This window comes from Atractosteus spatula, chromosome 7 (genome assembly GCF_055471065.1).
Source record: "Atractosteus spatula isolate fAtrSpa1 chromosome 7, fAtrSpa1.hap1, whole genome shotgun sequence".
NCBI lineage: Eukaryota > Metazoa > Chordata > Actinopteri > Semionotiformes > Lepisosteidae > Atractosteus > Atractosteus spatula.
The window spans coordinates 44776728-44800179 of NC_142712.1; the positions used below are offsets into that span (position 1 = coordinate 44776728).

The window sequence follows — 23452 nt, forward strand, 5'->3', positions numbered from 1 at the left end:
AATCACCATTAGTATTTTGTAAATGCAGCTACAAACAATAAACTGGTTAAACATCCTAAAAGACAGCAACAGGTATAAGTGTTAAGGGTCCAGACTTTGGTTCAACACAGAATGCTGTTATTATCACTTTAAACAATGTTGGTAACATTACACCAAATGTTCCAATAAATGTCCTGTTATATAAATGCTGTATCAATCACTAGGTAGGAATCTGTTGTCTGTCTCATTGTTAAAGGAAAGAATAAAAAAGAAAATGCCCTCAAACTATACAGTTAATAAACATCTATGAATGAGTGTTTTCTGTACCTTAACCACTACTGTGTGATTCTATATGGGTATCTTCCTTATGGGCATAATGGCTTTTTCAGTAGTAATAACAAGACAATATATCGTCACAAAAAAGCTTATTGTGTTCTCTGTGGCACAAATCACAGCAGTAATCTGAAGCTATCTACAGTATATTCAATTTAATTCAAAATACTTTACTCATCCCTAGGTGAGCAATTTAAGATATAAGGTAGATTTCCTCAAATAAGATGAAATTCCTGTTTTCATACATTTTCATGACATGACAAAATGAAACTCTCTTGTTTTTGTCAAAATCACTCCCATTCACAGTTTTATAGGTAAAACATGCTGTGCCAGATGAGCTTCCCTTGAATGTAAAGTCATAACATCATTAAAATGATCCAATGTTCATAATACTTGGATTTTGATCATTAACTCTGCAATCCTTTTTTATAGTGAAATGCCAATAAATGTATGGATAACAAGCTTATAATTCAAAAGGCCATCTTGCTGACATCATAATCAGTATTTCTCCCAGTTAAATTCCAGGTGATTTATTATAGAACAAAGGCAAAGCAAAGTCCTAAGAACAAATAGAAGCTTACAAAATAGGCCCAGTATTTATAAAATGAGTTTTTGAAATAGCGAACCACACACACCTGAAATAGCAGAAGGGGTTCTATTATTATTACTTCACCATAACATAAATCATCTAATGTATTGTACATTTTAATATTGTATGCTTTTGATTTCTTAAATATAATCACAAGAAGCCCTCTGTCTTTACTGTTTCCTGTCTGGGTTGTCACAAATTAGGCTCTGCCTACAGTATTCTGTCTGTGGCATGGCATACCATAAAATGTTTTGTATTTGTCTAAAGTCATATTTTTATACTCCTTGCCCTCTATGTAATTAAATTTTCTCCCGTGTGTTATGAGCATTAGCTGCTCATTTAAATTAGTCTGCCAAAGTCAACTTTTATGGTTGACTAGTTTCTGGATCTGGTGACTGAGAAGATCATGCTCTTCAATGTAAGGCATTGGTGACATGTACTTTTGGATGGGTACATTGTCATTCTGGAAGGCAACCCAGCCAGCGGGAAAGAAATGCTGCAATATGGGGTGAAGTTGAACACTCAGTACCATAAAGTAGTGATTTAGTGATTAGCATTGACCTTACCTTCTTAGGCATTGAGTGAGTGCACCCAAACCATGCCAGAAAATGCTTCCCATAAGATTATGGAATCTCTAAAACCCCTCACTATTGGAACCAAGCACTCAAGGATGTTGAGGTCGTTGGGCTGGCACCACACGTGCACTGAAGAATGATTCATCTGACCTTATCACATTTCTCCATTGTTTTTATTCTACTGCTTATGCTCTTTGCATCACTGGACTCGCAAACATGCAGGTGTGATGAATAGTTTGTGCACTGCAAGCCAACTATGATATCCCATTCTGTGCAGTTCCTGATGAACAGTTTTGGATTAAACAGGCTGCTTATGCCCCAAATTGACATTTGCAGTCAATTAATCTGCATTTGCTTGAGTGATTTCACTTGTACTTTGAAATAATGTACAGATGTCACAGTCCTGGAATATACATTTCTGCCCACCGTTGCCCTTTGCTGATGGTCTGTTTCTCTTGGAGTTCAATACTTACATCATGTTAAACACCACTGCTCATGAAACCAAACATTTGAGCTGTCTTTGTCACTCCTGCCGAACACATTCCAACAATCACCTCTCTTTCAATGTCAAAGCGGTCTCCTCTGGCAGCCAATAACATCTATAATCACAGATAATCAGGCCTCTCCAGCATTTTTATACTTGACCCTAAGCATGCTGGAATGTTAATTAACACATGGGCCACATCTGTGTGGAATCCCTTGCTTTCCATATACTTCGCCCAGGTGTTTCCATCTTGTAAAATTGATGCATCTACAATTCTTTATTAACATTCAGTGGTAGTGTGAGTTGTTTTTCTTTCTGTGGCTAAGGATCTGCGCCTGTGGCTGGAACGTTACCGGATCGTATCCCGCAGCCAGCAGAGGAATCCTACTCCGCTGGGCCCCTGAGCAAGGCCCTTAACCCCCATTGCTCCAGGGTCGCAGTATAAAGCACTTTGAGAAGCCAACTTTAAAGGTACTATATAAAATAAAGTTTATTATTATAAATGGCTGACCCTACGCTCTGACCCCAAGCTTCTATCCCTGTCTGTGTGTCTCATGGAGAGCAAGCTGGGGTATGTGAAAAGACAAATTTCTAATACAAGAAATTGTATATGGCCAATAAAGTGATCTTATCTTATATCGTGAAGAGATAAGTTTTCAGTTTTCGCCAGAAGATAGCGAGTTGTTACATTGCTGGGGGGTCGGAACAGAGAACAGTGGGGTCTGGGTCTTGCCCCTCGGCACTGACATTCCCAGTCAGTCATTCCTAGTTGTTCCCAGATCCTGAGGAACTGGATTTCTGTGCCCTAATAGAAACAAAGAGCCTGTCATTGATCTGGAGACCAGTGCCTGTTGAACTGCTCTTTTTTGTCAAATTTATTGTGGAGTTTTGCTTAAATTGTAAGGATACACTACTCAAAGCACAAAGTATTGGGAAATGGCAAAGCATTAGAACACATATTCAGTGAAAATTGGCATTCTCAAAACTATTGGGACTGATTTTTTGAGAGAATAAAATGGAATGGGGTCATTAGCCAGAGATGTAGCTTCCTGCAAAAACCAGCCATGTTTGTTATATTTTCTTTAGCCTCTTTTGCATATTTTTTTTCATCAAGACCAGGGCGTGAACTGCAGGCAGTGGGCATACACAGTAATATTTGTGTATGGACTTAGTAGAGTTTAATGGATAGAGTACAGAGTATATTTAAAAGTCTATTGCTCATATCTGGTTAATGTAATTAGCTGAGTACCACAAGATTCTATATAAAGAGTAAAACTCTTAGTAAAGATCACTGATATAGACTCCTGTATATTATATTTATATATATATATTATTTATATATTTATATTATAGTATATATCTAGTAAACTAGTGAAGTCTGCACAAACAAAATAGAGAAATTATCCAACACCATAGCATACACCATAGCATGAAGATGCATAGCAAATTCAAAAAGATTTAGATAGAATTCATCACTAAACAGACATCTGGTAGATGATGCTTAAAGTATGCAAGTGCAGAACATTGCATTCAGGTAGCAAAAAACATAAACTACAGCATAAAATGTCGAAAAACTGAACTTGATGATGGTAGTTATTTAAAAAGAAGAATTATGTTGACCTTATTTACTAAATAGCGATTTGAAAGTGATTTTATTTCGACACATTTACAACTTCTAGACAATGTGGGGAAACAATAAAAAGACAAAATGTTAGGATACATATTTGTAAACATGAAATTTAAATCATAGGATGTTACTGTATGTTAAAACTACAATGTACGTGTACGTCGTGTTTTCTAGGATTGTAGCCTGATAATTTGGATTTCTGACATGAAATCCCGCAAGCAATACCCATTAGTTAATAAGAAACGAATTCCAACTCTTTACAACGATTATTTTTCCAATCACGGACCACATATTTTCAGTTAAAATACAATCTGTTATACAGTTGAAAACATTGAAGTGAAAACTGTTTCTCGGCAGATGACGTAAAGCCTTTATGACCAATCAGTTTGCCTGGCCGTTTGTGACGCCATGACGCAGTTGAGGTGGGGATGAAAGTGACAAACGAGGTGGTTGGGGAGGCTGGACGGGAGCGCAGCCAGGCTGCAGGGTCTGCTCGCTGCGATTTTTCAAGAGTACGTAAGTTCTTTTAATAGCGATTTCCGATTGCATTAGACCTTCGTTTCATTTGTAAAGTGTTCAAACATAGTTCGCGAAGCTTATTTTGTTCAACGTCTGTATGGAGTAAATAGACACGTTGTGCGGTGTCTGTTGGCGTTGTAACTTTTGTTTCAATATTGTTTTTAACTCAGTTTTTTTACAGAAGTTTTTTTGCGATCACTAATTTTATTCGAAGCCTCATTTTCTTTGGGGTTGTAAGTTTGTCCTCCCAAGAAAGGAGACGAACTCCCCCCAAATGCCCAGTCTTCAGATCATCTGTAACAACCCCACCCCCACCGGTTGTGTGCAGCATTGTGTTGTTCCTAAGCTCTCTGGCTTGTTTGTGTTTCTTTGTAACTATTTGTCGATTCACTATTCTGAAACGTGTATTGTGCGTTTCAAGGACAGAACTATTGATTCGTGCTTTACTGTATCGTTGTACCTATTTCCTTAGTCCTGATTCAAGCACTATAGTGTACTTGTTTATAGAAGTGAATTACATTTTTAGACTAGTTTTAGGTCTTTATAAAGTGAAGCCCAAGAAAAGTTATCTAATAAAAACGCGGTAGAAAAAAAAAAGAAAATGGACAATAAACGGTTTAATTGGACGTAAGAGGGCGAAACTAAATTGAGATTCTTCTGTACCTCTGGTTTTGTTTTTGTGTTAATTGTTAAAGTAATTGATTTACAGCAGTCATTTGTAGTAGGCTGTGGTGCGAGTAAACATCACTTGCTATTTTCTCCATTTTAAATTAAAGCAGAACATTGCCCCTGGAAAGTAGGAAATTGTTTTTAAGCCGGTCTGACTGAAAGGTTGCAAGGACCAACTGGGTGCAAATGGTTTCACTGAGTCTTACAGAAGCGATTCCAAACATTAGTGTACATGTGTTGAGTGGATCACACGCGGGACTGAATGTGTTGGGACAGTAAATTCATCCATGCTGTATCCAGTCAGTCATGATTCGGAGGAGGAAGTGATGATAATGGACCAATAACAAGTCCTTAGAAACTGTCCAAGGGCTTCTGAAAATTTAAGACAAGTTTATCACCTCGAGTCTGGGGCAGCAGTTAAGGACGGCAGCTCTTGCTGTTGTTTTGAGGATACCGTTCGTTCTAGTATTTTGTTTTCAGTCCTTACTTATGTTATAATGACGGATTGACGTCATAAATAATTGGGGCTCCTGAATGAAATTGATTTTCTGAAAAGAGATCTCCCATCACTCCAACCCTATATGGCCAAGGGGATTTATAAGCTGTTTAGCACATAGGGCTCTTAAACCAAGTCTGTCAAATAGGAAAGAAATGTGGTAATGTGGGAGCATAGATGCAACAATGGTTGTTTTGCACACCCAGTTTTGATCTGTATTTTACAAGTTTTAAATGAACGTTTTACTTGAAATCTTTGGCATTATGCGTTTTAGTTATCCACCTTTTTAACTGGAGAGTGCGACCTAACCCTTTCTTATCCAAAGTGACCTCATTTTTTTTTCTGTGTGTTGACCTGTACCTACCACTAATCCTAGCAGTTCAGTAAAAAGTAGATTACGCCACTAGTCGATGTCTTCCAGACCAGTTTTGCTCCTTGACATGAAGCTTGATCTAAATGAGTGTCTGCTCTTTCGCAAACCCAACGCGACAACGGCTCAGTGTGGGAAAACTGCAGAAATGTTGCCGGACGGCAGTGCGAGCTGTTACCTGAGACGGGTTCGCTTGCCTTCCGGGTCAGGAAGGTGCGTGTGTTCAGGTAAGCAGCGCAGTGAGTGCAGCAAATTCGTCTGCAAGTTTCATTTCCCGTGTGACAACCTCGTAACTCCTTAGTTCGAATGCAGTATATTTTTTGATAGCCTTTGCAGTCTACTTTTCGTTTTCAGTTATTCGCACTTGATTGTGAAGTTAGTTTGACTCGGTAATTAACATGGAGCACTAGTAGTATGCTGCATTATTTTATATCACATCTAAGACCACTTTTTGTTAGTCTAACGGCGGCACATTTTCTAATCTGGTCCTAATTATGGCGTTATAGGGCGTCATACTGCGTTTACTTTAGGTTTTAATATTGTATGTATATCTAATGTGTTGCTAAATTGAACAACAAAATAGTGCAGTGTTCCTTTTAGAGTTGTAAGCATAAACCATTTAAAAAGGTTTTTTGTTAACTCAACCTATCTTGTTGGATGAAAAGTTCATAACAATGATTGACGTGAGTTAAATCAAAAAGAGGCGGGAATGGGCGGGTTCACCATAGATCTGACCAATTGGAGCGGGGCAGGGGCGTGCCTTGCCGTGGGGTAGGTAGTCCCTGTTTTGGCTGGTGTAGTCGAGAATTTGATGAAGAAGGGGGATCTGGGTTCGAAATTGTCGGTAGGTTCGATGTTTAAGTTAGAATGTATTCATATTTCTAACCAAAAAGGATTATTTGGGCACAGGGTGCTCTAGGAAATAACCTTACCATTGATTTATCGAGGTGGCATTGTGTTAAAATCGATGCCGGCAGCTAGAACAAAAGGACACTGTTAGAGACGGGAAATAAGGATGTTTAGGGATTTAGCGTCGTTAAGTCTGGTATTTACAGGTTTTAAGCAGCTTTTTACAATTTTGAAAATACTTATTACCGAATGAAATCAAGAATATTTAAACTAAGGATCAGAGAGCCATTACAAGAATATAGTTAAATGTTGTTAACAAGCTCTGCGTTGGAAACACTTTGTTTCATTAATATTGTGTAAGTACAGTTAGCTGTTCTGTGACAACCGGGTTGTTCTTAGATTGCACTAATTGTTTCAACATCACACTTGGGGTTTTAAAGGAGAAACAACTATCACATCAATTTAACAATCGGAATAAAGGCACGGACGTTATTTTAATATAATTTATATGGTGTAATTTCAAAAGTTGGATGGAATTATCCATCGCTCACGTAACCCTGTAAAATAATTGCTGTGTACAGCACAAAGCAAACGCTGACATGTTAAAGCCGAGGGGAGAATTATGTTTTTGTCCGGTGTTTCTAGCGGTGACAACTCTAGAACAGGTGGCGTCAATAGTGAATAAGTCATTGGTGCTTTATAAAGCGAGAACTATATCCTGCATTAGTGTGTATAGCTTCTGTGTCGTAACAACTAAGAGAAGTGTCACGTTTTTTTTATTGTTTCCCATCTGAAGAACAAGAGGTTCTTTATGGGACAAATGTTGTTCTCAGACGTACTGTACACTGAAACTTTGAAAGGAATTCATTCACGGGGCAAATTGAGATTTATTTGATTGATATGTATTTTCCTGTAGCAAATGACGTGCGCAAAATTACTCCTAGGGAGATGAGCATTATGCTGTAAAACATTCAAAAATATGATAGCAATTTTAAATGGAATCTGTGAGGTGTGAATTATTTGAAGGACAAATGTTCCAAGCTGGATAGCTCTGGTTTATTGTTTTTTGGATAGATACCATATAGTTGTATCACAGTACTGTATTAAACTATTAGACTATATAAAAAACTATATTTTCATACACTGATGGGGATCTATGTGTTATGTCCATTGTTATACTTGTAGTAGTAGTAGTAGTAATAATAATAATTATAATTATAAAAGTCTACACTTCCATCTAATAATCAGCATTGGCCCTGAACTTCTGGAGCTCAAGGTACAGAGAGAACTGAACAGGGTGGTTACTGGAGTTAGTCTGTCTACCATGGCAAATGTGGGAATTTGTTTGTATCTCAATTTGCACATCTTTATTAGATTATTTTAAGACTTTATGACCATTATAAATAAATCTTGCTAACTAGTGGGAATATACCTTAATATTTTTCATCTTTACCTGTGTTGTGCCTCAGTACGATGTTAGCCCCATTGTGTGTGGTCTTAAAATGAACAAGAATGTATATATGTATGTAAGTCTTTTAAATTGTCATTATTATTGTAAACTGTTTATTTATAGGTTTTCTGAACATGTTACATTTTTATTTGCTGATTAACTAGTCACACTTCTGCACATTATTTCCATTTTTAATTTAGGGTGATCTGTTTTCCTGTTAGGGGATCATCATGTGTGATCTGAGAAGATTTAGGCCTACTTGGGGAGTTTCTAACTTTGCCTTGCTGTACAAGAAATACATCCTTACACAAGTATCATGAGAGCTTTCTCATTGTGTTGGTAAAATTTAGTTTTTTGAATGTGAAAAGATAAATGGGCAATTTAGCAGGAATTGTTGTAATGAAAGAGCTGTTTCAGGAGTTGCAGTGCATCTTGGCAATATTAAGTGAAGAAAATTTTCATAGTACAAGTTACTCTGACCCACGTTTTTCTTTCTTGTGATTTATGAGCCCTTCTCAGTTAAGTAACTGAGATTAATAATGTATTCATTATATAAACTGTAATGCTGGAAAGTGTAGATTATTCTTTGAAGTCTGTTTGGTGTTCAAGAAAAATTTGCATCTCACCATCAGAAACCTTGTCTGATTATTTGGTGGCTCTCTTAAGGTTTGCCTGAATATTTTTTTACTGGTGAGCAAACAAGACACAAGCCTTCTCAGTCCATGGTTGATCCCATTTTAGAATTACAATATGAAAACCAGCTGCCAGAGGAACCGCGGGAAAATTACATGCCTCCAGAAACATTTATTTCTGTTAAAAATAGGCTGCAAAAGTGTCAAATATGGTTCCAGAGCAGCAGATACAGGACTGTTGCTGAAGTAGTATGATGTGAAGCATACAATCATATGACCTGTCTGTTCCTTTACAGTACTGAAGTATTAAATATAATGTAAATGTCACTGGTTTCTTGCAAAAAGTGAGATAAAAAGCAGAGAGGTTTAATTTATTTTTGCTTTCTGAAATGATTTAATTTGACAATCAACAGTTGCCAGTTTGTAAACACATTTAATTGAATAGTTTTTGTATGTTATAAAGTGTTACTTTAGGGTTAAAGCTCACAGATTCTAACAGTAGATTGTTTACTGAGGCTGTGTACTTTTCTGGAGTCTCACTAATTACTACTAGAAAGATGAGCAGTGGGGTGTCACTCTTAGACATGTTAAGTCTGTATGAAATTTAAGGTGGATCCTAATATTTATATCCTTAATAGGGCAATTGATTCTGTCACCATACAAGATAAAGCAAATTGGTATTGCAAATAATTAAATTCACAGTGGACTGAAGTGCTTTATAGCTGTTCTGCAAAATGGGGCTTTGTGTCAACTACTTTATCACAACTGTTTTAATTCTACAAGCAAGCATTGTTCAAAATCAGTCAATGGTGCATTTAGAGGAGAAAATAAGGATTGGGGTGGCAACAATGTTCCTATTTTATTGCAGTATTTACTTTGTGCAGTACTGAAATGTAACAGAATTAAAATGACTGCACTTGCTGTACAGCTTTGGACAGGTATTTACAGTGACTACACTACATTGCACAAAATATTTGAAATACCATGCAGTATTTCTGAGGGACAGTAAATCTGTTCCTGTTTGTACAGTACAGCGCTTTTAAGAAGACTTTTTTAAGATGGGTGTTGTCTGAATTGTGACTGAAGTGGGGAATAATAGCTTTAAACATGATAGAAACAAACCATACTGGTAAGAGTTATTTGATTTTGAGAAGTACCTCAGACAACCACACTAAGGTGTGAGGTTATATTGTTATTTTCTAAACGGCAACAGCTCTTTGTTGTAGAATGTACTCCTCTTATGTTTAATCTTTCAAGATATTGAAAGGAATTCTGTTTTTATGTTTAGAATTTAAATCACAAATTAAAGACTTCTTAAAGAAATTTCTATACTTTACAAGCAAAAGTGCATTTCACGTGCTTTTCAACTGTATTTATGAGTGTTCATAATCAAACAGTTAGAACTAAGTGATATTCGTCACTGCTGAGCTAGTCTGTAAATTTACTGAGCCCGTTGTGATAATCCAGTGAAATACTGGAATATAAAATGCACCGCAGAAAGCTACAAGTGGAATTTGTATATACAAATTACTAGGTTGTCAAGCGACATGGAATCTGCAGTTAGTTCAGCAGAGCAGCTAGTGTTTCCCTGTTTACCAAATGAAAATGAGGGAGAAATTATTTTTAAATAACGCTTTCCATCGTCTTGAAAATTGATGCATCTAGAATTCCTTATTAATATTCAGTGGTAGTGTGAGCTGTTTTTCTTGTATAATGGGGAAACTTTATGATGATCAACCTTTAATTAATCTTAGAGATCTAATTTAGCACAGTTTAGATTTGTGTGTGACAAAATGCAGAAGGCAGGAGATGCAATTTCCCATTTGGTATAGACCAATGCTAGAGTACTGTGATCCTGGAATTAAAGTTTTAATTTAAAGTCTACCGCACTGGCAAGAGGTAATTGTGAGATTGCGTGAAAGGTGTTGTCACAGGGCAGGACATGTGAATATCACAAATGGGAGGACAAAAGATAACAGTGACAATACTCGGGTACTGTCATGCTAAAAAGGTCCTAGCATATTAACAAATTGTTCATAGGCAAAGCTTCACCTCATTCTCATGGGGGGGACTTCATGAATAATGTTTACATTTTCTTGATGCAATGGAAGAAAATAATGAGATTATCATAATTTAAATAGTAAGTGTGCAGAAAAGATTTACAGCATTTAGAAATTAATTAAATTAATTTCTTAATTAATTGAATTAATTTCTTCTGCTGATTAAGCAACAGCATAAGAGCTTGAGCTGGATGAGAAGGTCAAGCTGTTTTAGAGAGCATTTTCATTAGGTACCTTTTCCCTCCTGAGCTGTAATGAGACATTAGAGGAGTATTTCCTAAGAGGTTTTTTAAGTTGCATTGTTTCTTGTCTTAACATTTTCCAGATTAATTACCCTAGTTGTTATAGTTCACATTCCTCTTAACAGAGGTAGAATTTGTTTAAATTATTTCTGTTTGGCAGTGACATGCTATTGGCTTTATAGCGGGGGTGGCCAACCCTGTTCCTGGATAACCACAATCTATCCGGATTAGATCATTCAGAAATCTTTTTCTCTAGATTCACAATTTTGTTTTGACTACTTAAGCAGGTAAGTTGTTCTATTAAGCCATTTGGAGAACTCTTGAAATGAAACTCTGAATACCCTCTAGTGCTCAAGGGCAGTAGTTGGCCATCCCTTGCAAAATGGAACTAATGAACTTGGTCAAAACTCAGATGTGTCCCAGATCTTTATCAATAGATGCTTTAAGGCTCATATAAGGAATAGAATTTTATTTTACATCATCTCTATATAGAACTATATATGTTTGTTTCCTATAGTAATTGCAGACATCTTAAATTGTGTGTATTGTCCTTTTTTGTTCGTGGATGCATTGGTTCTTCATAAGTGTGAGGTTCTTAATCAGGTTTTGCTGTAAGCAAGCAAACTTTTAAATTCTATTATATTTCACTGCAGGACCTCATATATTCTGCTTCCTCCTCAGAACTCCATTGCCTTCAGTTCGTTGACTCTGGAACCCCTGGACTAGGAGCTCTTACTGAAGCCCCAGCACTTGCCTCCTTAACACCTCAGGGGGAGGCGGGGCTGTTCTCTTTGGCTTTCTCTTCAGCTGTTACCTTCATAATTGCCAAAGTGATATTTGTTCTCAAAAAGTGCATTATTTGACCCTTACCCACATGTTATTGGATGGAGACCAACAGTAGATGTAAAATAAAACACAGGACTGTAAATTTCAAATGTGGCATTACTGTACATTAGCAATGATTTTCTTGGCTTCAGTGTATTTTGTCTTGGCTTATTTCATGTGCTGTCTTACTGCTTGGTTGTCTCTCTGAGTTTTACCTTTGAGCTGTATACATGCTGTTGTAGCTGCTTGACTTCTAATGTGATTTGAGATGGTATTTTATTCTGAAAGAATTAGTTTGCAATAAAATAGTCCGATTTTCCCGATTCTTGCTAAGAAAGCCTCTTTACTATCAAATCTTCATCTCTGGTTGTTTTTTGTAGCCAATGCATTGGAACTGTTGTTTTAAGAGTATTTCAGATACCTTTATTAAGGTAATTATGCAACTATTAAACAGAAGAATCATTGTGGTTTGTACAGATTAACAATTTATAATAATGATTCCTTATACTTATATAGTGCTTTTCTGGACACTGCACTCAAAGCGCTTTACAGGTAATGGGGATGCCCCTCCACCACCACTGTGCAGCATCCACCTGGATGATGTGACGGCAGCAATAGTGCACCAGTATGCTCAGTGGGGAGGACAACACAGTGATGAGGCTAATTGAAAGACGGGATTATTAGGAGGCCATGATTGGTGAAGGCCAATGGGAAATTTGGGCAGGACACCAGGGTTACACCCCTACACTTTTCAAGAAACACCCTGCGGTTTTTAATGACCACAGAGATTCAGGACCTCCAAAGGACAGCACCCTTTTTTTTTTTACAGTATAGTGTCCCCGTCACTATACTGGGGCATTAGGACCCACACAGCACTCCCTGCTGGTCCCACTAACACCTCTTCAAGCAGCAACCTTAGTGTTTCCCAAGTGGTCTCCCATCCAGGTATTGACCAGGCTCACACCTGTGTAGCTTCAGTGGGCTGCCAGTTGTGAGTTGCAGGGTGATATGGCTACTGCCTCGAAAAGCACTGCATCGGCCAGTAATCAGACCCAGGCAGGCGAGAATTCTACCACTGAACCACCAATGCTCATTGTACTTGTAGTTGTACTATATGTTGTGTCCTCTGGGGAGTGAGAGGGAAAAACATGCAATGTTTTTTCTCAGTCAGTAACGTCTTCTTGATGGGACAGCAGCACAGTACAGCTTTGGACTCTGAAACTGGAGCTCATGGTTAAGACATTTCTTTTGTACCTTGCTCAAGGGTACACCCCTTAAAATTGCTGCAGTACATGCCCTGCTGTATAAATAGATCTCATGCAGGTTGTGACTCCAAATAAGTCAATTAAGAATAAATTCATATTTGGTTTAATTCAAATGAAAATCGTGGAATCTCAATGTTAGCCTGGCCTCTCCTGCTCAAATTTCTAAAAGTAAATGGAGTGAAATGCCAGTAATTGATTATTATTACATTAAGTGAGTTTTTGATGAGTAATTCTTAGCATTGCAATTTGTTCATTAATTTAGCATTATTTGGGAAAACTGATCTTGACAGCAGCACCTAGTATTCTGTTAAATGATTTAGATGTGTGATAATGTTCAGTTAAACTGCACGTACCAGCAAAACCTGTTAGATGATCTTGTTAGAGGTTTTGCACAAGTTGTTTTAATTTTAACTTTTAATTAGACATAGTATAGACAATGCCTCTCACTCCAAAACTATGCAGTACCCATGGGTGTTTTAATTCTTAAAGGCCTAGCTTATACTATCCAACCGTGAAGGTGAAATTGCTGGTGGTAATCAACAGGCTCTTCAGCACATCCACTATTTTAGACATTCAACAGGGCAGTAGGCTGCTTTGGAGAAAATATCTAGTCTGAAGCAGACATAACAGCTTTGTGGTACTGGAAGTTTAAAGTTTAAAAGTTTTAGGACAGGTTTCATTGATCTCAGTTAGCACTAGTCGAAGGTTATATTTCCAAGTCGAAGTCCATATTTCTTTTTCCTCAAAGACTGCATGCAGTTTGATAGCTTTTAGATTTTGGTGAATAATCTACTGTTTTGTAATGCTGTGTGGCAGTAGTACATTGACTACAGAAACAATGATCCTCAAGGAAACATTTTTTTTAGTTTTTTTTAATGAAAAACAATTGTTTTGTTCTTACATTCTCAGTGAGAATGTAATCTCTGCAGTTAGTGTTGATGTCCCAGAAATAGTTTACCAGAGACTTCTCTCCAGTAGTGGAGATTGCTTTACCTCCTCTCAGGCATACCAGCCAAGCTCTGTTCAAGTGGCGCTTTGCGGACAAAAGCCTGTACTGCTTGCCATCAAGACACTTGAATGTGCTATTTCCCTTTAAGAAATGTATTTATCTTTCTCATTATTTTTATACAAGATAAAATAATGTACAAGATTTAATCTATGGCGTAATGATGCTACACAGTGAATTAGAACTGTTTACTGGATTGTAAAAAATTGCTTTTTGCTTAAGCTGCATATGAAAAGAGTGCTCCTTACTTATACTTTTACAGCATAGCATGTCATTGGATTTCACCCAACACCCTTTCTGTTAAACATTGTCAGACCTGTTATAGGTATTTACTATTGCTAGTTTGTTAATTTAAACACTCTTCTTTTGAGTTTGGTTTTGCTGACTGAAATGTATGGTTTTTAGTAACAGTGCTGTATGATACACTAGAGACCAGGCGCTATGTGGATTGAAGAACAAAGAGCAACGTGGATAGTGAGAGCTCTGGGATGTCTGCTTATTGTCAATTTGTTTGTGCTTTTTCCTACATTTTAATAAGACTTTGTACTGGACTCACAAACGTAGGTGATGCTTCCCATTCTGTTTTGTCTTACTCAGCCTGATTATTTCAGTTCTAAAAGAACAATAAGTGGGTATTGCTACACAGCCGCTGCTACTCTCAGTTGATGCAGCTATTCTATATTTAGGCTGTTGCAGTGATCCAAACCCGGTAGCAGCAGATGTGACACAAGGGGTTTTTGTATCGCCATGCGGTGCCTTTGAGATGTGCTGTTGATGAGCTTTTCCTTATCCTGTGGCAAAAACGCACTTCAACTGCAGTGTAGCAGCAACGAGTTACTAAGTGGGTATACCGGTTAATTAGATACTGGCTACAGTACAGTGTCTGTTGAGAAAATGCTTTATTGTGCAGTCATGTTTGTACTGTAGATCTACAAAATCATGGCCAAAGGATAAAAATCACAGAGTTAAAAAGCTTGATCTTGAAGTTACACATTCTACATGCCTTTTTTTATTACCTGCTACCTTGATGCCAAAACCATCTGGAAGCCATCTGCTCACACCTTCTCAGCTGGCAGCAAGGTGAGACCAAGTAGCAGATTTGGGATTGCCATTCTATTTTTAAAACCATGTTTTCAGCTTTTTGTGTTTGTGAAGCATTTGAACTGGTTTTGCTGCCCAATATAGAAATTATTTGTAATTGACATTCAGTCTGCTTTATTTTTGTTTCCTGTAGGAGGGATATGGCTCAAGAGACTAACCAAACCCAAGTGCCTATGCTCTGTGCCACTGGCTGTGGATTTTATGGGAACCCTCGTACAAATGGAATGTGTTCAGTTTGTTATAAGGATTTTGTGCAGAGACAGAACAGTAATGGGAGAGTCAGCCCCCCAGGTAAGTAAAGATAATTCATTATGTTGCATTGAAGCCTCCATCAGACTGCCAAGTAATATGATTCAGGTTCATTAAAACGCATCTTCCTGTGACCATCACAAACTGTTTGGCTTTCAAGTGAATACCGAGTTTTCTTATTGAAATACCATGCACAAATGCATAAGCAGCCAGTACTTTTAAGTCCTTTATTTTGCTAATAAAATACCAATGCCAGTCTCTCTAAACTCTCATTTCTTAAATTGTAGCCTTTTTCCTTAAAGGGTTTGATGTCAATGTGCAAATGATGTCAAAAACTCAGATCCTATTGGATCAGTATATGCACATTTTCAATTCCAGCTTAATTTCCGTGGAATGTTTTCAGCATTTTCTTATACCATTTCCTTCGGAGTGGAAAATATATGCCTGAATGATTAAAAAAGAGTTGCCTATTGTTCTTCACAGCCCCTTCTGGTGTGAGTAGTTTAGGAGAATCTTTACCAGTACAGTGTTCAGAAGGCAATCCTGCAGACGTCCCAGCAACCCTAACCCAGACAGCTACACCACTGGAGCAGAGCAGGTACAGATTTCATGTTTATGCGTTTCCTACACAAACATTGGCTTTGGCTGTAGAATGCATGGTTCAATGGAGCAAACAGAACTATCCAGTTTAAATCAGCCCAGGAGTGCTAGAGAGCATTTGGAAGACTTACCCAAACTGTTTCTTGCTTTATAAATCTTTCTGCCTCAGAGGTGACGGGACATCACACATCACTGATTTTAAACATGAGTATGACATTATAATAAGAAGAGCGCATATTGTCAAACCAATGTGAATTCTATAAATGTTTCAAGTGCACACCTTCAAAATCATTCTCTTAAACCTGATTTTTCTTCCCCATTTCTAGCTAGAATGTTTTCTTTACTGTAGGTGGTAGGATTTGTACTGTCCTTTTGCTTCTGATCTCAGACTTGTCACCTTTCCAGAAAAAGGTTTATTCTAGGGCAAACACATGTAGTGTTAATTTATGACCGCATAAGTCTTGGACTAAGAAGGGTCAAGCGCCTCATGGGTTCTGTTCTAATTAAATTCTAAATTATTCAATTAAATTAAAGACTTAATGATGACAATTCAAACATATTTCCATGTCTACATGAGTTACCTTTGTAAGTAATGCTAAGAAACTCCTATAGAATGCACTGAGAAGATATTTCAGTTAAAATGAGGTAAATGTAAAAAATCCATCTAATGCTGTACCCAGTCCCTTTACTTTCACGGAGCCTGTGCCTACTTACTGATCTTTGAACCTGGGTGTCAGGTTTTGCCCCCTTCTTATCATGTAGATGATCAAGTCTGGCAGGTAGGGCATCTGTAGCTTAAGTGTCACAATTGCATCTTGCTAATGAAGCTCTTACAACAGCCGCATGAAGAAAAGAAATGCTGAAGTGTGTTGTCCTGCTAGAATTTTTCACATCCTACTTCCTGATCAATGTAGTGATGTAGTGCCATCAGTCAGTACAATGTAGTTCAGTAGCAACTGAACACTGCTCCCTAGTCCATCACACATGAACTCCCCATAGATTGCTCCGTTGTACTCAACAATTAGCATATCATTCTGCATTAGCATATCAATTAGCACATCATTCTACACTTACCAATGTTTGTCAGGGTGGTGACCACTAAAGAGAACTTGACTCCACTGCTTGCCAGTCTACCTGAGGTGATTTAGTTCAGCATTCAACGTATCAAAAGAACAATGCCTCTTTTATTGGTTTCTGTGTTTTTTCTTGATTATCGCAAGGTTTGACATTTGTCTACACCCAATCAGCATTCTTAGTAATGAGGTGGTTTAGTTCTTATGCAATAAAGTCACTTGAGTGTATCACGATTCACCATTAGTGGTCAGTCAATCAAAATAGTGGTGAAAATATCAATATTCAAAATAGGTATGCTGTTTTCCTAAACACATATACAGTATGTATAAATCATGATGGCTTTTTTGAAGCTCAGTATGCATTTTAAAAATGTATACATTTAAAACTTTATAAATTGAAGAATTTACTTAATCATATTTAAAACAGCCTAACTGAATTTTGAGAAATTGCACTGCATTTTAATATACAAATATTTTTATATTTTATATCCATAGAGAACATGAAGGTCTCAGAGAAAGATATTAGGAGTTCAGTTTCAAGTTTGGTTTTAAAAAGCTGTTTTAATGCTGTTTTATTACATGTTTGTGCTGTACATCATGCTTTATTTTACAGCAAAATAAATCTAATCTTAAAAGGCCTTTGAGCTTATAACACTTATTTAAAATTTAGAGTATAGGGGTGAAACAGCAGAATAGTTACAGCAGTGTGCCATTACGTCGTTGAAGATCACTACTTACCACCATTGTTCTTGGGCTTATGATTTTTCTCATAAATACCATTTTTAATTTATTATTCACTGCTTAACAGTATATGTATAGTAGTGTAGTTATTGTGCATAACTAAATTGACCATATTTGGTTATGTTGGCTCCACAAGTTTACATCACAAAGCTGTTTAATTTATTGAATCATTTTTAAGCAAAATCGACAACAAAATGTATATGAGTGGCAGTCAGATGACAGCGGTTAAAAAGTTAGCAATTTTTAATTATTTTTTTTAATGTTGTGTGTTCCACAATAAATGGCCCACAAAAAGGAGAGAAAAATGAACGGGTGCTCTTGAAAAATAAAATTTTACTGATTCATGCTAGGATTCAGTGACACATGAACTTTGATGTTATGGTATTTCTGTCAACGTTTTATTATTGGTTGACTCATCTCTACCTCTGCCAGGTCTTAGTTTCGATCTTTGCAGATTGACAAGTTCTCGGAAGCCCTTGAATTTTGTGTCCAAAACCTTATGAATCCTGTCCCTCACAGGGCTGGTTTCCTGGCTTCTCTGTAGTAGCCTTCTGATTACTCAAGCAGAACATTTCATTCTCGAGGCAACATGAATCTTCCTTACGCAAACAGGGCATGGTGGAATCTTGAGCTATTCTCGTGTTCAGCTTATAAAAGTTTTGATACAGTTTTCATTAATACAGATTTTTATTAAACTCATCTAGGCATTTTTAACTCATCTCAAATACCACCTTGAGTACCTGTTTTTTTAATGAAATAGCATGAGTTGAGATCAGTATATTATCCCAAGGTAAAATGCTACTCGATCAACAAATCTGCTCACTATTTAAATTGTAAATACCATTAAACATATGCCCAATGAGCTGTTGATGTAAAACATAGTTGCATTTTCATTGTGCATCAGTATGCATTTTCTAGATAATAGTCCCTGTTATAAAAATCAGTGTTCCATTGTTTCTTTAAAAAACAACCCTTTGAATGCTTTTAGCATTGTGACGCGCCAGACTCTCTTATCACAAGCATCACTTACAAATTCTGAAGAGGATGATTCAACGGGGGACAAAACAGGGCTGAAAACAGAAGAATTACATGGTACAGTTTTTTAAAAAGTTTTTTGTTTGTTTTTTCAGTTCCCTGCCTTCACAATCGGTGTTCACCTTTGTTAAACCAAATCTTTTGTTTGTGAAAAGGTCACTGCTGTGAAAAGGCTGCCATACATCTTTACCTGATAGACTGTGGTGTCACACACCATGGGCCCTCACAGCCGCATTAGTGTCCTTCCCTCTAATTTGATGTGAAGTAAGATTAACATAATTCTCCAACTTCTCAAAATTTTAGTTATGATGATGGACAGAAAAATGTGGAATTTCCGAGCATAATGGAATAAGATAAATTTGAATTTTTTAGTGTCTGACAGGTTGAGATTCTATTCTTTTTTTAAGTTGGTACATTGCTGTGTAAGATTTGAATTATTGTTCCATTGATTTTGCTAGTGCCCTTTTCTTAAGTTTCCAAACTACATTTCTGAAATTTAGTCTTAAACAGCAGCCTCTTGTGGTGATTCTGCTTTATTGCAGGTCAAAAAGGCAGAAGTCCCTACCTATCTAAAGGGAAAGTTTTTAAAAATTGGCATAGTAGGTTTAAGCTCATACATCAGGTGACCTACAGAATTACTTTGGAGTTTTGTTCTATCAAATATAATAGTCAAAAGTGTTGCGTTTTGTATACAGGTTCATTATGTCCTGGGGGACTAAGATGAATTTTAGGGGTGGGGGTCATAAGAAAATCGTGTTCATCCTGTTTCCACATTCTGGGGAGAAGCGGGCCAGTGATTAACACTAGATATGTTTCCTTTATCAATTATGAAGTTATAACTGGAGAGCCTTGGATCTAAACTAGACAGGCTTGGCCTGGCTGAGTACCTTATGGAACAACTGACTGACAAGCCTATTATTGAACTAGGTGTAGAGGGCACAGAAACACCAGTGAACGGCACTTTATGCAAGGAAGTTAGTAAAGGAAAGGAGGACTGTCCCCTTGGCCTATTGGATAGAGCAGCCATCTCAGAGAAAGACACAGGTTCTGAGTGCATGGAGGACAGTTCAAAGAGACCCAAAAGAAAGCTAGATGAAACTGGTCAGATATTAGATGGAATGTGTGGTAAGTACAATACTTAATTGGTGATAACTTTAGCTTGCAGTCCTTATTGATCTTTCCACTGTCTTTGTGGATTCAAAAGGACACTGTTTTAATTTGAGTGCAGGCATAGGCTATTGGAAATAAAATGCCTCCTATACAATGTACAATCTAAATTTATTTAAAGAGGAAATAAGACCACTGGGAAAAATTATGGTAAAACATGGTAAATTCACATTTCCACTGCATCTGTTTTCCTTTCTAGTTTTACACCAGCCCCCACATTGAAAAAACGATTTATTTGAAAATGCATCTTGAATGGTGGAATTGGTTTAACCCATGTTAAGAGTGCAACATTGCTGTTTCGCGGTGCTTTCATAAAATCTTAAGTTTCAGCGGTGTGTTATTCTTTTGTCATTATTAAAAGCTGATATTCTCATGAGCTTCTCTCTCTCTCTCTCTTTGTTTAGCTTCCGTGTCGGATGACTCTGACCAGGCCTCTTCAGAAGGGCTGGACAGATCCCCCGAAAAACCCAAACAGAAGAAGAACCGCTGCTTTATATGCCGGAAAAAAGTGGGACTCACAGGTGAGCTTAGCTGGTCTCGAGTTCAGTATACACACCAGCTCTTCGCATAGCGTCTGTCTTCACTTCTCTCTTATATTCTGCACTGAGGCTCGAGCTTTGAAATGATCCAGGATGTGATTCATTTTAATACACAATTGTTCATTTTTATCTTCAGAATACATCATGTTACTGTTTACGGAGATAACTACAGGAATTGGTCTCTAGGGTTCTTTTGGTATGTGTATATTTTGAAGTACAAATTTACCCCCTTTTTTTTTTTGGATTGGTTTACAGGCTTTGACTGCAGATGTGGAAACTTGTTTTGTGGCATCCACCGATACTCTGACATTCACAACTGTACCTTTGATTACAAGGCTGACGCAGCGGAGAAAATCAGGAAAGAAAACCCAGTAGTTGTTGGAGAGAAGATACAGAAGATCTGAAGCATCAGTTTGATGGATTTTGTAAAACACCTGTGATTTACATTGACTTGAGGGTTTTGTTTCTTTTTTAAATTCCATTAATGGGAATTCTCAGCTATGTATCCTTAGTAGATAAATCATGCATGTCATCTGAAATGCGTTTTTGAAAATTACTATTTTTAAAAAATATTTCCCTTGCAGTTATGATTTTACTCATCCCCTGTTTTGGACATTGTGGTTGGATGGTGAAATCTGAACAGACTCTAGGACTTATACTATTTTATGCCATTTTAATTTTAGTTACTTAAGGGCTTTCATAACAATTTGGTGAAAACAACTGGAGGGCTGTGCTTTTCTGGTAACTATAAAATGCATGTTGTAGCATTTACTTTTTTCCTTTGTATATGGCTTCTTCCTCTGCAGCACGATTTCTTTTGAATGTGCATTCTAAAAGGCACTCATAGATATCAATAATTGAATGTATTCTAATCATTATAGGCTGCTTTTGTTCTACATTAACAGACCACAAAAACAGTTTCAACATTTATTGGCTTGTATGCTCCCACAAATTATTTATATCTGAATTGTTTAGGAGCGTGTATGATGTTGTGGTTTAAAAGTTTGTATGTTTCTTTTGAGTGGTGGTGGTGGGGGGGGGGAGGGGATAAAATGCCTGTATACACTTCATTGCTGGCTGTGAGTGTTAATGGGACAATATAGTTCATTTATCTGAGAGTGCACAAATGAAGTATGACCTGAAATTGTGCTGTATTTATGTTAGTTTATTCACTGTCTTAAATAAAGTTAAGAATTACAAATTTTTATAACTTGTTATAAAATTTTGCAGCTCGTTGTTTTGGGTGTCCAGTAATTGTTGAGAAAATGGCAATAGTTGTAATTTTGGTATAACAATGTGATATGACTTGCTTTTGATTTTTATATAGATCATTTGCATCTTTCTCTGATTGGGTATCATATTTAAAGGAAATTAGGAATTACCAGACTGAAACACAATAGTAATTAATCACTAAGTACTCATGTATTAATTAGTATCAATTATGCCACTATTCATGCTTCAAGAATAGCAGATTTATGATATGTGCTTGATTTATGCAATGCTGTTCTTACTGGTACTGTCCAGAAACTTGGTCTTACTCACCTTATGGAATTGTGTAACCTTGGGGACTGCAGTCACAGGTGAAGAAGAAAGCCTCTTCCAGGAGCAAGAAGTCTGCCGCTTTGAGAAACTGAAAACCATTCATAGCAAGAAGGCATTTGGAAATTCTCTCCATGGTTTATTTTGAGTTTGGTAAGTAGAAGCAGAAACAAATCAGTGAATAAGGAGAGGAATTACTTATTTTGAGCAACCTTTTAGTAAAGGCAGGTGGAGGGCACATTGCTGTGGATGGTTTACTGGTGCGGTAATTATTGAGAACAGAAAGTGATTACCCCTTTCTCCGTAAAGTGTCCTAATATTTTCTGTGCATAATTCTTTCAGCTTGAGGAGACGCTTGGAATTATAGTTACAATAATTGAAAAGGATTAGGACTTACAGTATTTGTCCTTTTATTTTCCAATAGAAAACAATAGGAATGTATATAATATTACCAGTAAATGCATTTCAAATATATATTGCACCATAAGCATGGTTACAAACAGGAGGAATTCATTTGGCCCTTTTAGTGTTTGATATTTCGTAGCAAATTGATTCAAGGAACTCATCCAGCTGTTTCTATAAGGAAGCCAGCACATCTGCTTCACAACATGGCTGGACAAGCTTGTTCCATACTCCCACAACCCTGTGGCTAAAAATTCCCCCCTGGTGTCTTTTTTAAACATTAATAGTTCCTTACACTTTTATAGTGCTTTCGTGAACACTGCATTCAAAAGGCTTTACAGATGATGGGGAATCCCTTCCACCACCAACTTGTAGCTCCCACCTGGTTGATGCGATGGCAGCCAAAACTCCACCAGTACGCTCACCAAGCATCAGCTATCTGTGTGGAGGAGAACATAAGATAAGATCACTTTATTGGCCATATACAGTTTCTTGGATTGGGAGTTTGTCTATTTGCATACTCCAACTTGCTCTTCATGAGACTCACAGACAGGGAGAGAAGCTTGGGGTCAGAGCACAGGGTCAGCCATTTATACGGTGCCCCTGGAGCAGGGACCCAATGGAGTATTCCTCTGCCGGCCATGGGATACGAACTGGCCACAGGCGCAGATCCTTAGTCACAGAGCCACCGCACAGCCACAGTAGCAGTGGAGCCAAGTCATAGACGCATTTATACATACATTGGCTAAATTGATTATATCTATTGAGCATGTATAGGCTGCCCTCATTATTTCCCAGTGAAAGTTGCTTAAATGTATCACTATACATTAAATCCTCTGTATCACTAAATAAAGCTGAACGGGCATTTAAGGTTTTATTACTCTGACGACGTTTCACATTAAGTCACTCCAGTCTTTCTCAAGTTCTTACTTGTATATCGCAGCATAACACTTATACACAGTTGGCAGCTCCTTTTTATTTTTTAAACTCGGCAAATTAGGACACGGAATACTCATCTTTTTTTGAGTGCCCAATT

At 37.2% G+C, this 23452-nt stretch overlaps 1 protein-coding gene across 5 annotated transcripts; it reads left to right on the forward strand.

Moving 5' to 3' along the window:
* The first annotated feature begins 4026 nt into the window (after positions 1 to 4026).
* On the forward strand, positions 4027 to 21691 carry zfand6 (zinc finger, AN1-type domain 6). 5 transcript variants are annotated; one of them, XM_088921539.1, is made up of 7 exons: positions 4027 to 4099; positions 11556 to 15050; positions 15205 to 15362; positions 15804 to 15918; positions 18723 to 18826; positions 20341 to 20457; positions 20731 to 21691. In XM_088921539.1, exons 2-7 carry the CDS (start codon positions 14998 to 15000, stop codon positions 20877 to 20879), a joined length of 696 nt encoding a protein of 231 aa, XP_088777665.1. In that variant the 5' UTR covers positions 4027 to 4099; positions 11556 to 14997; the 3' UTR covers positions 20880 to 21691. The 5 variants fall into 5 exon arrangements, with proteins under 5 accessions (XP_088777665.1, XP_088777666.1, XP_088777667.1 ...); XM_088921538.1 differs by lacking the exon at positions 4027 to 4099 and adding an exon at positions 6226 to 6485; XM_088921542.1 differs by lacking the exon at positions 4027 to 4099 and adding an exon at positions 19697 to 19894 and having other exon boundaries at positions 14022 to 15050.
* Positions 21692 to 23452: the final 1761 nt, after the last annotated feature.